Source organism: Centropristis striata, chromosome 24, assembly GCF_030273125.1.
Source record: "Centropristis striata isolate RG_2023a ecotype Rhode Island chromosome 24, C.striata_1.0, whole genome shotgun sequence".
Taxonomy (NCBI): domain Eukaryota; kingdom Metazoa; phylum Chordata; class Actinopteri; order Perciformes; family Serranidae; genus Centropristis; species Centropristis striata.
In genome coordinates, this window is record NC_081540.1 from 16499536 (window position 1) to 16513172 (window position 13637).

The 13637-nt window shown below is 39.9% G+C and overlaps 1 protein-coding gene across 1 annotated transcript in view; it reads left to right on the forward strand.

Annotated features, from left to right (window-relative positions):
• Positions 1 to 13249, forward strand: part of LOC131962901 (protein SON) — a 31827-nt gene extending 18578 nt beyond the window's left edge. The window contains exons 12-20 of the mRNA XM_059328002.1: positions 773 to 859; positions 1345 to 1563; positions 2978 to 3088; positions 3420 to 3536; positions 4064 to 4211; positions 6112 to 6180; positions 6384 to 6499; positions 6676 to 6777; positions 12544 to 13249. Coding sequence (XP_059183985.1) covers positions 773 to 859; positions 1345 to 1563; positions 2978 to 3088; positions 3420 to 3536; positions 4064 to 4211; positions 6112 to 6180; positions 6384 to 6499; positions 6676 to 6777; positions 12544 to 12621 — 1047 coding nt within the window. The 3' untranslated portion in view covers positions 12622 to 13249. The remainder of the gene's footprint in view (positions 1 to 772; positions 860 to 1344; positions 1564 to 2977; positions 3089 to 3419; positions 3537 to 4063; positions 4212 to 6111; positions 6181 to 6383; positions 6500 to 6675; positions 6778 to 12543) is intronic.
• Positions 13250 to 13637: the final 388 nt, after the last annotated feature.

Here is a 13637-nt window from a genome sequence, read left to right on the forward strand (position 1 = left end):
AATAAAGTTTAATTAAATGTATTCATGTTATCAATTTTTCAGAATACATGCACTGTATATGACCTATATTAATATATGTCAGACCGCTTAGGAACTGAGTTGGAAATTAAGTTAATACATGGCTAAAATGAACTATCTAATCTATTTGATCAAATAATCTTCTGCCATCTCCGATCCGCAGTCTTGATGAAGTAGCTCCTACCAAAAATTGAAACCTATGGTGATAGAGAGCACGTGGAAAAATGTTGGTGCTTTTGTCCAGCATGTCCCCACTCTTCTAATATCTGGTCCTAGGCTGCCTGACTATATGGACTGTAGATGGTGAAATCCTTCAATTCCTGCACTTGTGCACTGAGAAATGTTTTTAAACTGTTGGATTATTTGTCTCTCTTTGCCCCATCCTTACTTATCAACAGCTGATGCCCCTTTCATACCCAACCATGATACTATCACCTGTATCAAATTCAAAATGAGCATATGTTTACAAAACCACATAAAGTTGATGAGGTAAAACATTAAATGTATTGTATTTAATTGTAGTTATTTAAGTTTTCCTCAGTGTTCCACCTTTTTGGAATCAGACATGTAATGATGTCACCACTTTCCCAGTGTAATGTATAAATATACCATGCACCTGATGCTGTTTGAGGTGTCCTGCTGTGTGATTTTAACTCACACCTGCCTTTCAGCGTTCTTCAGTATAATTTAATGTAAATTTATGCAACTCATTGGATTGAAGAAAGTAACTAACTCTTTACTCTTTTCCCTCTAGAACACAACAGTTCGTCCAGCAGTGCGTAGTGACGCAGGCATGGCCAAAGAGTTCCCTGTGTCTTCAGGATGCCAGCATCGTAAGAAGGTCTGAACAGATGTATATTTTATATATATATATATATATATATATATATATATATATATATATATATATATATATATATTAATTTAACGTTTCCTGCTGGAGGTATTTACAGTGCTGTACTAGTACGAAGTGCCCACTAGAGGGAACCAAAGGCAAAAATATTTACAGAACAACTCAACTGTCCTTTTGGTCAAACTATTTCACTGAAAAAAAAAAAAAATATATCATATATACTTCTATGTAAAAGGCCACTCTAAATTGTGCAGTTTATTGTGTACAAAGAAAAAGTCTTAGATCTTTGATTTCAGCTCATGTAAAACTGGAGCATAAACAAAAGTGCATTTATATTTTTCTTCAGTGTACTCTGTTCCAAATAATAAGCAATGCATGTATAAACTGTTGCATATATATACCTATTACAAATCTTTTAAATGATATATTTGATGTAATAATGCTATGCTAAAGTAATGTGTTATTCTGTCCAGGAGGGCGAGACACTGGGAGCCTACGGAGAATGGGTTCCGGTTGACAAAACATCAGACAAAGCTGCAGCTGCCTCCAAAAAAGCCCTGACCACTGTTCCCATAGCGACAGCCACCTCATCATCAGGTGAAACGGCGACAGCACCAGACGTACCAGAGGTCGTCGAACAGCCGGCGATTGTGCCAGATAATGACAGTGTTTTTCCTGACCCAGTGCTACAGGTGAGAAGTGGAATATACTCTTATATATGTATGAAAAACGAATGCCTTTCTTTTACTTACTGCATCAACATTTTGAATACAAAAAAATCAGACAAATATAACAACACTTCGCCATATTTACAAATTGGTTCGTTTATTATTATTATTATTATGGCCTTTTTGGTGGCTTTATCATATTCAAAAAGTTGCGAAATTTGGAACATGCATCAATCTCCTGTGAAATGTACGTATTCTAGTGGTCCCGGGAATAGCAAAATGACTTACTAGCACTCCCTATAATTGGAGAGTCAGGAAATTTGATACATACATCTTGCACCAAAAAGTCTCTAGAGCCCATACCCGAAATAAACAGGAAGTCGGCCATCTTGAATTGAATGTCCATTTTTCGCCGTTTCCATGTCGCACACTTTACAACATTTAACCCGATCGACTTCAACCTTGGTCAGTACCATTATAAGGCCTTTGGGATCAAAAGTTTTTAAAAGCTTGACTTTTCATCAACACGAGATTGTTATATCTTTGGTCCAAACTTCTCATGCTTCATAAAAGTCCAGCCCTGAACACAGCATAAGCATAAGTTTCTTAAAAGTGTAAGTTACGTTTAAAAACCCATAAGTGATGTAAAAAGCATACGTTCCATAAAAGCATAAGTTATGTTAAAAACCCATGAGTTATGTGAAAATCGTAAGTTGCGTAGAAAACCCATTCGTTGGGTGAAAAGTGTAAGTTATGTAAAAAGCGTAGGTTACGTAAAAAAAAACACAAGTTACCCTGGAAACTCCAGGATAAGGCCAGGCAAAGTAATAACGTAACTCGTAACAGGAAGGATGAGGCTGTATGGTAAAACTCTGGCACATCATCAAAATGTATTCAGAAATTTTCCAGTTATATATATTTTTCACTAAATACATTTGACCTTTTCTCTGGTTTGACTTGGCCTGTCACCGTCGAACAAAATCAGCCAGCAGCTATTTCCATTAATGCAGCTTATTTTTCCATCACTTCACACTGAGTGGAGGACATGTAAATAAATGTGCACTGTTAGAGCAATGGAAGATTTAGTTATTATATCATAATGTATTCTAAAATTGTTGGTAGTGACGTTTTGAATTGTAATTGTAAAAGGCTGCAAGGATGACAGTGTTTCATTTGCATCCCACTCAAGGTCAGTCACAAAAATGATTTAGTTTTTTGTTTTCCAAACAGCTCTCTTTCCACAAAATATATACAATTCTAGAGCTGTACTAAATATCTGCTGAGATAGACATTTACTGGTTTAGAAAAGTTGATAAAATGCTTCTCGTCCTAGTCCCAAAAGTATGTCACTCTTTGTATGGATTGTTCAGATATAACATATCAGCACATCATTATGTCTTATGTATTTAATAACAATCTCTCGCTTTTCTCTCTGCAGCCAGTGGATATCTCTCAGGCTGTAACTGAGAGAATCAAAGCCCAGAGGCGATTGGCTGAGAACCCCTATGATGTCAGTGCCATCTGCATGCTCAGCCGGGCTCAAGAGCAGGTATTGTACACATAATATTATTAGATTTTATTGGAACACACACTCATAAAATTAAATGATGTTTAGATAATGAATGAAATAACCTGCGTCTGAAGGGTCTACAACATCTCACTGCTAAAGTGAAAACTTTAACCTTTTGTTGGCACGTATATCGGTGGATCCCAAAGTCATTAGTATAGAATGGGTATTTGTACCTATTTCCATGACAAGCTAATAATTGTTGAGGCATTCACTGAACATCAACCTGTTGGTGGTGTTACAGGACTGTGTAACTGATTACACTATTGGATCTTTGACTGTCTGGCCTAATGGAAATGTCCTGGTTTGTTAGGTGGATGCATGGGCCCAATCCAACACTGTTCCTGGACTCTTCACTGGTTCCACTGGAGCCCAGGTCCTCAGCTCCGAGGAGCTTTCTACCAGCGGGCCACAAGCATGGCTGAAGAAGGTAAGAAGCACACATCCATCCTTCCATCCATCCATCCTTCTTTCCTTCTATCCTTCCTTCCTTCCTTCATTTCTTGGATCCTTCCTTTCTTCCTTCCATCCTTCCTTCCTTTATTCCTTCCTTCCCTCCTCCCTTCCTTCCTTCCTTCCTTCCATCCATCCATCCATCCATCCATCCATCCATCCATCCTTCCTTTTATCCTTCCTTCTATCCTTCCTTCCATCCTTTCTTCCTTCCCTCTATCCTTCCTTCTATCCTTCCTTCATTTATTCCATCCTTCCTTCCTTCCTTCCTTCATTTATTCCATCCTTCCTTCCTTCCTTCCTTCATTTATTCCACCCTTCCTTCCTTTCTTCCTTCCATCCTTCCTTCCTTCCTTCCATCCTTTCTTCCATCCTTCCTTCCTTGCTCTTGTCCCCTATTTAGCACTACATAACCTTTAGCATGCTAAATGTAATGTATGTAATTAAGAGCTCATCAGAATTACCATCACTCTGTCTCACTGTGCCTCTTTGTGTCTTGGGTAGGACCAGTTCCTCAGGGCAGCTCCAGTATCAGGTGGTGTTGGGGAGTTCCTGATGAGAAAGATGGGCTGGAAGACGGGAGAGGGTCTAGGGAGGAACCGCGAGGGTACCGTGGAGCCAATCATCATTGACTTTAAGGTGGATCGCAAAGGTATGAGTCACACTGCACTAGCCCAGTGATATAATTTTCAATAATGAACCTTGTCAGTGATTGCTTTACAAGGAGAGGATAGTGAAGGCAAACTGGTCTCAGGTAAGGGGACACGTACCTCTTCAAAGAGACGATGAATCCTGGCTGTCAGAGCGCATCCAGTTCTGTCCCAGTGCTTCATTGTTACTTGCCCGACTGCCTGTTGGGAAAAGGGAAAAGTGGAGCTCAAGGAAAGCAATCTGGGTGGGAGTGCTGGCAATCAAAATGAGCTTTCATCCTTTGAACTTGATGCTATAGTTTTACCTGCTTAAATTTGATGTTTGTGGTGGATATTCACATTGTAAAGGGACTTGACCTCATTAAAACCATCCATCCATCCATCCATTTTCATCTGCTCATCTGGGGCCAGCAGACCAAGCAAGACAATCCAGACGTCCCTTTCCCCAGCTACAATCCTGGGGGACCTGAGGCATTCCCATGCCAAATGAGACATATAATCCCTCCAGGGTGTTCTGGGTCAACTCTGCGGCCTCCTACCAGTTGGACGTGCCCAGAACACCTCTAACGGGAGGCGCCCTGGAGGCATCCTTACCAGATGACCGAACCACCTCAGCTCGATCCTTTCGAAGTGAACGAGAATCGGCTCTACTCCAAGCTCCCTGCAGATGTCTGAGCTCCTCACCCTATCTCTAAGGCTACAGAGTAATCTTATTTCGACTGCTTGTATCCATGATCTCATTCTTTCGGTCACTACCCAAAGTTCATGGCGATAGGTGAGGGTTTGATCATAGATGGACTGGTAGCTCGAGAGCTTCTCCTTCCGGCTCAGCTCCTTCTTGCCTGCATCACTGCTGACGCCGCCCGATCTCACTGTCCGTTCTACCCTCACTCGTGAACCAGACCCCGAGATTCTTGAACTCCTTCACTTGGGGCAGTAACTAGAGCTGCACAATGAATCAAATTTTAATCGTGATCACGATTTTGGCCACCACGCTTAAATTAACCAAATCGTCGGCGATATTTCCATTTTAAAATGCGGCTCTCCTGCATATCTAATCAAGCACTTTCTACACCAGTAGTCAATCAACCACCGGGAGGCAGGGCTGTGTTTCTCCCCTGAAAAAAGCCTGGTTGCTGATTGGATAGAACACTAAGCAGTGTGTGACGTAGTACTCGACGCCACAACAACACACGCCATTTGTTAAAGCCGGTGAAGCAGTGTTGCCTAGTGTTGCGCAGTCCGTTGCCTTAGCGACTTTGTTGCTATATTTAGCGACTTTTCAGACCCCCTTAGCGACTATTTTTCAAAAGCGACTGGAGACAAATCCAGCGACTTTTTCTGGTGTTATTGGAGACTTTTGGAGACTCGTTCTTACTCTTCTTAACAAGCCACCGGCCCTCGCGGCTCGTTAAGAAGCTGCAGGAGGTGTTCACTTAGCAATCTCAGTTTGTTTACAACAAGCACTCTGTGCACACACTAAAACTGTTCCTATTGTTTGTTTAAAAGTAGTGTAATAAAAAAATACAGATTTTTTTCCCTAACATGATGAATAATCGTGATTAATAATCGTGATTACAATATTGATCAAAATAATCGTGATTATCATTTTGGCCATAATCGTGCAGCCCTAGCAGTAACTCACTTCTAACCCAGAGGGTTTTCCGGCAGAGAACCATGGCCTCGGAATTGGCCCCAACCGCTGCTTTAACACGTCGACCCCTTCAGCCGGAAACTGATTATACGGTCATGATACAAAGTTTCCCCTTACTGCTGTGATGTTGTAAATACTGATGTACTAGTGAAGTACTAGTTCACAGTACTTTACAGACATTTTGTTATGTTAATGATGACAATAATGGGACTAATGCTAATGCCAGTGATGATTTGAATGTGTTTCAGGACTAGTAGCTGAAGGAGAGAAGCCACAGAAGCAGACAGGAGGACTGGTGGTAACCAAGGATCTAATGGGTAAAAGATACACAGCAAACACAGTCACAGGAAGTAGTTAATCATAGCCTTTAGCGTCTCATGTTGCTCAATTTGTAGAGGGTAGTTCCTGACACTGGCATCTGACTATCCTATTAACTAGAGTTTCTTCAGTTTCTTCAGATGATCTCTGTGGGATGTTTGTGTGCTCCTTCTTCTCATTCTCCCCTTTAATCTGTGCACAGGGAAGCACCCGGTTTCTGCTCTCATCGAGTTGTGCAACAAGAGACGGATAATGCAGCCGGACTTTGTTATGGTTCATCACAGCGGTCCTGACCACCGCAAGAATTTCCTCTTCAAGGTGGGTCATTTTTATTACTTCTCATTAGTGTCATGTCGGACCTTTGAGGTTTGTCCACATCGTTAAAAGCTTCTGTATCTCTTCATCTGAGTTCTATCACATCAGATGTGAAGAAAAGCAAATATCTTTTCTTTTTTTTTTTACTTCCCTCATCATCTGTCTAATGTTGTTTTCAGGTCACAGTAAATGGTGTGGACTACCAACCCCAGACAGCCAGTCCAAATAAGAAACATGCCAAGGCAATGGCAGCTACAGTCGCACTGCAGGCTTTGGGAGAGGTAATGTTGAAGTTATGATGGTACTGAATTAAGGCTGGGCGATATACCGATATAAAAGCAGGGCTTGAAGACCTCCGGCACAGTGCCGGAAATCCGGCTCGGGATTTTTTTGGGTGTTTTAAAAAAAAAAAATGTTTTTATCATGTTTAAAAAAACAAAAACAAAAAAACCCACCAAAAACCCTTAGTTAGATCTGGATATGACCGGGGAGGGCAGCAGTACGGTAGATAGCGTATAGCCTGCCGGAGAAGAAGAAGAAGACTCATCGGCGAGCAAGCTTTAGACCCACGTCATTACTATTTTTCAAGAAAGTGACTGGAGACAAATCCAGCGACTCCTTCTAACGCTTCTTAACGAGCCGCTAATGAGCCAGAGGCCGGCTCGTTAAAAAGAGCCGCCGTTAGCGGTAGTTAGCTACAGTTAGCTCTGTAGCAGTACAGTGTGTATGTGCTGCTACTGCAGGATGTGTTCACTTAGCGATCTCTGTTTGTTTACAACAAGCACCGGACACTCTGTGCACAGTTAGCGCGTACCGTTAATTCACGATCACTATGTTTATGATCAGTCGAGACGCTGTGCATTAGCCATGCTGCTTTGTTTATGATAATTTTCTGTACACAGTTAGCGACGGCGAAAACCATAAGTCACCTCCAGAGTCTCTAAATCGCTCTGGGGGCTAAATTGTTGTGGAGACACGCAGAGTGAGCAGACATTTGAGAGGGTGTGGCATGAGACTTTCCCGGTGGTAGTCGGCGATGCGGTCCGTGCGTGCGCTCTCCCACACGTCAACCTTACTGGGGATTTCCACCGGGTTTGCTGCGTCCTCTGCCCAGCGTAAGTTCCCACCGGGCGCATAACGGCAGCGTAGCGAGACAGCCGTATACACGCGAGATAACGAGAAACGCGATAATCCTGAACATACGGGAGACCTCGAGATCCCGTGATAAACTGTGTATAAGGGGCGGCTGTGGCTCAGTTGGGAGAGTTGGTTGGCCCCCAACCGAAGGGTTGGTGGTTCGATCCTGACCATCGCAGCCAACATGTCGAAGTATCCTTGAGCAAGATACTGAACCCCAAATTGCTCCCGATATGCTGTGTTCATCGGTGTGTGAATGAATTCCCAATGGTGGCAGGTGGGACCGTTTAGGGTAGCCTCTGCCAGCAGTATGAATGTGTGTGAAAGGGTGAATGAGCGCAGTCTGTAGTGTAAAGCGATTTGAGTGGTCGCAAAGCGACTAGAAAAGCGCTATATAAGTGCAGGTCCATTTACCATTTATAAGGTAAACAACAACAACAAACAGCTTACTTTGCATCTCCGACGTGGAAGATCTGTTGATCTGACCATCTATCCTTATAGAACGAATGTGTTATGTCATAAATGATTGTATGCTGTTCCACTTCAACAATCTGACTCTTGTCCATGTCTCCGACCGTCTTTGATTGATTGATTGATTGATTGATTGATTGATTGATTGATTGCTGATCTGGTGCCCGCGGTCAAGACCTAATGTTGATGTGAAGTAGTTTTAGGCTGCATGAACTGCGTATTGTTTTATTTCGAAAGGAGCAAAATTTCTGACAGGATTCTGTATTTTGATCTCGTTAACGATTTCATGTCAATGCAAGAATGTTTTTCAGTTATGCAGTATTTGTTTTGGTGACCCAAACCCCCCCCCCCCATGCCTAAAAATTTCAGGCACAGTATTTTTTTCTGCTTCAAGCCCTGTAAAAGATGTATTGATATATTTTTAAAAGTGATATGGAATTAGACCATATCGCATATATCAATATAGTTTAAAAAAAAATCTTTAAATATAAATACTGCCCTTACTAGGGTTTGCCATATTTAATTATTTTGTAATGTTAGTTATTCTTTTCCCATATAAATATGTTTATTTTCGAAAAAGATTGGCCTATTTTATTTCATAGGGTATTTTTATTTAAGATATTTTTTATTTAAATGTGCACTTATTGGACCTTTGATTAAAAAAAGAAAAAAAAAAAAAAAGGTTCTGTTGTAAAACAGTATTTATATTTTACTTAAATAAACGGACGGATTTAATAAAACTGCTTGTGACATGTCATATTTGACTTTGACTCAACATTTGCTCTCCCTTTGCGATAAAAATAGATATATCGATATTCAGCCTAAATATATTGGGATATGACTTTTGGTCCATATCGCCCAGCCCTATACTGAACAACCAGATAGATGAAATAGATTTCATATCAACCAAAAAGGTTTACGTATGAAAAAAGTTGACAAAGACGAAAACGAAGGACATTTTCACTATTATTTTAGTTCGTTTTGTAACCACACAATACAGTTTCAGTTAGTTATCATTTTTAAAAAACTCTCATTTTTATTTTTATTTAATTCAACAAAAATGTTTTTTCAATTCTAGTTTTCGTTATTTTGTTTTAGTTAACTACAATAATCTCAGGGCTGCCAAGTTTCTGAAAATGACAAGAGTGAGACTCTAGCACCATGATGCCTTTGGCCTTTTAACGTTGATTTATTCCTTAAGACTGATGTCCTCACCTACATGCCAGCGGCCAGGGGCGAGTCGAGGGTCAGAGCTTTAGGGCTGCTGAGCACCCATTGAGCCCCACTGCCACCACACACCCTCAATCAACAGTCATTAGAAATGATTAGATTGAACTTTATTGTCACTGAACAAAGTAACAGCTACTTGGACAACAAAATGCAAAATATAGGCCATCTTTCTCTCTTTCCCATGGCACTTTTTTAGGTCATTTTGTGTCTTTTTTAGTTATTTTGTGTCTTTTTTTGGTCATTTTGTGTCCTTTTTAGTTATTTTGTGTCTTTTTTCTGTCATTTTGTGTCTTTTTTGTCATTTTGTGTCTTTTTTAAGTAATTTAGTTTTTTGTCATTTTGTGTCCTTTTTAGTTATTTTGTGTCTTTTTTTTTTGTGTGTCTTTTTTAGGTCATTTTGTGTCTTTTTTTAGTTATTTTGTGTCTTTTTTTCTGTCATTTTGTGTCTTTTTAGTTATTTTGTGTCTTTTTTGTTAATTCTGTGTCTTTTTTAGTAATGTTGTGTCTTTTTTTAGTAATGTCTTTTTTCTGTCATTTTGTGTCTTTTTTAAGTAATTTAGGTTTTTTTCTGTCATTTTGTGTGATTTTTTTCGTTATTTTATGTCTTTTTTGGTCATTTTGTGTCCTTAATAGTTATTTTGTGTCTTTTTTTGGTCATTTTGTGTCTTTTTAAGGTCATTTTGTGTCTTTTTTAGTAATTTTGTGTCTTTTTTTCTGTCATTTTCTTTCTTTCTTTTTAAGTAATTTAGGTTTTATTCTGTCATTTTGTGTGATTTTTTTTAGTTATTTTGTGTCTTTTTTTTTTTTTTTATCTCGGACGTCTGGTCACTTATAGCATATAAGAATATTCAATTACTGTTAAGCCAACTATGAATAATAAAACATGCCAAAACATGTGTCCTTTATCATAGCTACACGTATGACAAAAAAACGCTTGAAAATCAGTAGTATTCAGTGAGGTAAGATTAATTAAATGCGCTGACAGTTATATGCTCCTGTCAAACTAATTACACTGAGTGGAGCGGATCACCACTCCAAGACGGCGGCCGAATTTCTCGCGTCACAGCAGCTGATGCTGCGTCTATTTGTCTATGGGCGTGTCTGCTCCGCCTTCCGCCATGTTTGCCAAAAGAGAGAGAGAGCGAGAGCGCGAAGGAGAGAGATTTAATATGAAATATATTTAATGTAAAATATTTAATATGTTTGTATTAATATTTAATGTATTGTATTAATTGTATTGTAATTGAATTGCATGTCTGTATGTATGTTCTGCTTTTGGCAACAAAGGTTGATACCATTCATGCCAATAAAGCTAATTTGGTTCCATTTGTACACTGTCAGAGTTAAGGATAGACCTTGAAATTTAGAATTTTGAGAAACACTGCTTTAGAGGGGTCTAAATTGATATTCACAAGTCTGTAACTCTGACATACATACACACACACACACACACACACACACACAGACACACACACACATTGAGACTAACGTTAGAGTCTCTTTTTCAAGTGTGAACTGGTCAAGAGAAGAGGCAAATAAATGTTACACAGCTCTGCAACAAATACAGGACAGTGATAGACTTATAGCAGCCTTAAAACAGTACATATTAACTAGGAAACTCAAGGAGAAACAGTGACTGTCAACTGTCAACAAAATTGAGTAGTTAATTACCATCTGTCTTCAAGCAACGTCGAGTGGGTTTTAAATGTCGGCGCTGTTGTGTGTGAAAGAAAGTTAGAGACGCCAAGACCCGCCTTTCGTTGCTTCTGATTGGTTTATATTGCGTGGTGCCTTCTGCGGTTGGTTAGATTTAGGCACAAAGGACTGATGGAATGGTCTGGGATTGGTTATCTCGGTCAGTCAATCAGAGTTACTCGAGATACGGCAAGCCGCTAGGACGAAAGTTTATTATCATGAAAAAAATAAATACAAAGTATTGAATGGGGAAATATAAGCGTGAGAAATGTAAAGTGTGGCGTGTGGTGTGAGAATGGGTTAAATTGCGTGACTGTCACACTCAAAGCGTGACACTTGGCAGCTCTGATAATCTTGATAATTACATGACTTCTTACGAACGCTAAGGTTGCGTTTTGCTAGCTTCTTCCAAAGGTAACAAGAAGACCCAATGCGACGTCACGAGACAGTGTAACACATGATGTAAGGCACAGCGCTGACCAATCATAGCATCGCAGGACATGACTTGTTCGGAACAGCAGTGTGATCCATCACATAGACTGTATATAAATAATGGATGTAGTCACCGTGATGTCACCCATTGGTTTTGGACCGTTGGAAGCATCAAGTTCAGCATTACACTCGTCGCCATCTTGTGTCGCCACCTTGTTTCTGATACGGGGAGCAGACCATATCTGGACTGTGGAGGAGTGAGAGGGATCTGATCACTGACTACAGCCTCTCTTCACCTCAACCTGACTGAGAGAAGTCACTGCTAATTCATGTTAGCATTAACTGGAGCATTAACTGGGATGTTCATTTTGGCTAGCAAAAAACAAAAACAAAATGTAGGTAACTGACCTCAGAAAACTGAACAGTGACTCCTTGGAGTGTCTGTTTGTCCAACCAAACGCTGAACAAGACATTTTTAATGAACAAAAAGTTCAAATAAACTGTCATTAAGTGAAAATACAGTGAAAGGGTCAAAGTTATGAGACCAAACCGATAAACGTCCTTTTTTCTATCTATAAAACGTTATAGATAACTTTATTGACACGTTGCCGTGGATATGCAGTGTTCTGCTTCTCTCCTGATGAGGGCCAGCCTTGTTAGTGACCTGTCAATCAAAGGTAGCCACGCTCCAAATCATACTATTCTTTATCTTCTATTTTCTTCTAAATGGGACCATTATTAGAACTATTTACATCAAACTGTCTTGAAGAAGATTTTTTACTAGCAATTGAGACCGTAGTGTTGTCCTGAAAAAAAATTCTGAGGTAATAAATCAAGTGAGAAGTTTTCAAATTTTGCACTGAAATGAATGGACAAAAATGTTTTTGCAGCCAAACTTAGCACCCCCTGCTGGAATTTTCTGTAGACTGCAGCTTAAGGCACTTCCTGGTTTGCCTCCCTGCTCAGACCCGGAGGTTGCCGTCTGATCCATCATAACGTTTTGGTGTTAATTTTCTGTCATAGAGTCATCATGGAATATCACGTTCATTCGATGCCCAAATGTGCTTTCTTTTGGTTCCTAGGTTCCTGTTGATGGACCAGGTCTCTACACTGGTCCAGTGTTCACTGCTGCATCTACTGGCCCCCTCTTCTCTACATAGACATTTGCACAACAGTGACACATTTCACTGTATTCACTCTTCATTTGTGTGGCTTTTTTTAGTCCCACTATGGAACATTTCCACTCTGATGACTTATTTATACAGGATACTAAGAAATGGACAATTTGCTCTGGACACAGGACAGTGAGAACCATGAAGACCAGTCTGGCCTCAGAGTATCTTTGTATGGAAGCTGCCTGTTACTGACTTTCTACCCAGAAATCACACATTCTTTTAAAAGTCACTGCACTCACGACACAGTGGCAAATATATTTTTGCCAGGTTTTTAGGACTCATATTTAAAGTGGATGGCATGTATGTATGTATGTTTGTATGTATGTATGATATAGTAGCATTTCAGCCCGATATATATTAGCTGAACAATACTCTAGTGCAACTCTAGTTCAGTCAAGAGTTCTCTGCAGTGGATTTGTTGTTGGCTACATTGGGCTGTTAAATGAATCTGTAAATGATTGTGTGTTGCTGGTAAGTTCTGTGTTGGTCCTAATATTACATTTTTGGCCTGGCCTCCTTCTGAAATGTTTGTCATACAAGAGGCTGTTAAATTTTATGGAACTAACCCTCTAAAAGTGTGTAAACAGAATAAAGATTATATTTATGTTATGTACTAGAGGAAGCCACATTATGTTTTTTTATTGCTGGAGTGCCTGTGTTGAATGTGATTTAAGCTTCTTACGAGTGTAACCGAAGCCCACCGCCCCGTGGCAGCTGCTGCTATTCACTCACTGGGAGAAGAAAATGTATTTGTGGAGCTTCTTCCCAACGTCCCTGCCCCCCACAATCCCCATACCCTAATCCAGTGGTTCTCCACCTTTTTTCACTGATGTATCCCCTGTGAAATATTTTTTCACAACCAGGGCAAAGCATTTTTGGTTGAAAAAACAAAGACTTAAAAACAGCGCTGTGCCATCAGTGTCTGATTTATGAAACTTTGGAACTGATAAACACATACAAAAGAACTATGTCAAACATTTTAAATGTTAATAATCCATGAC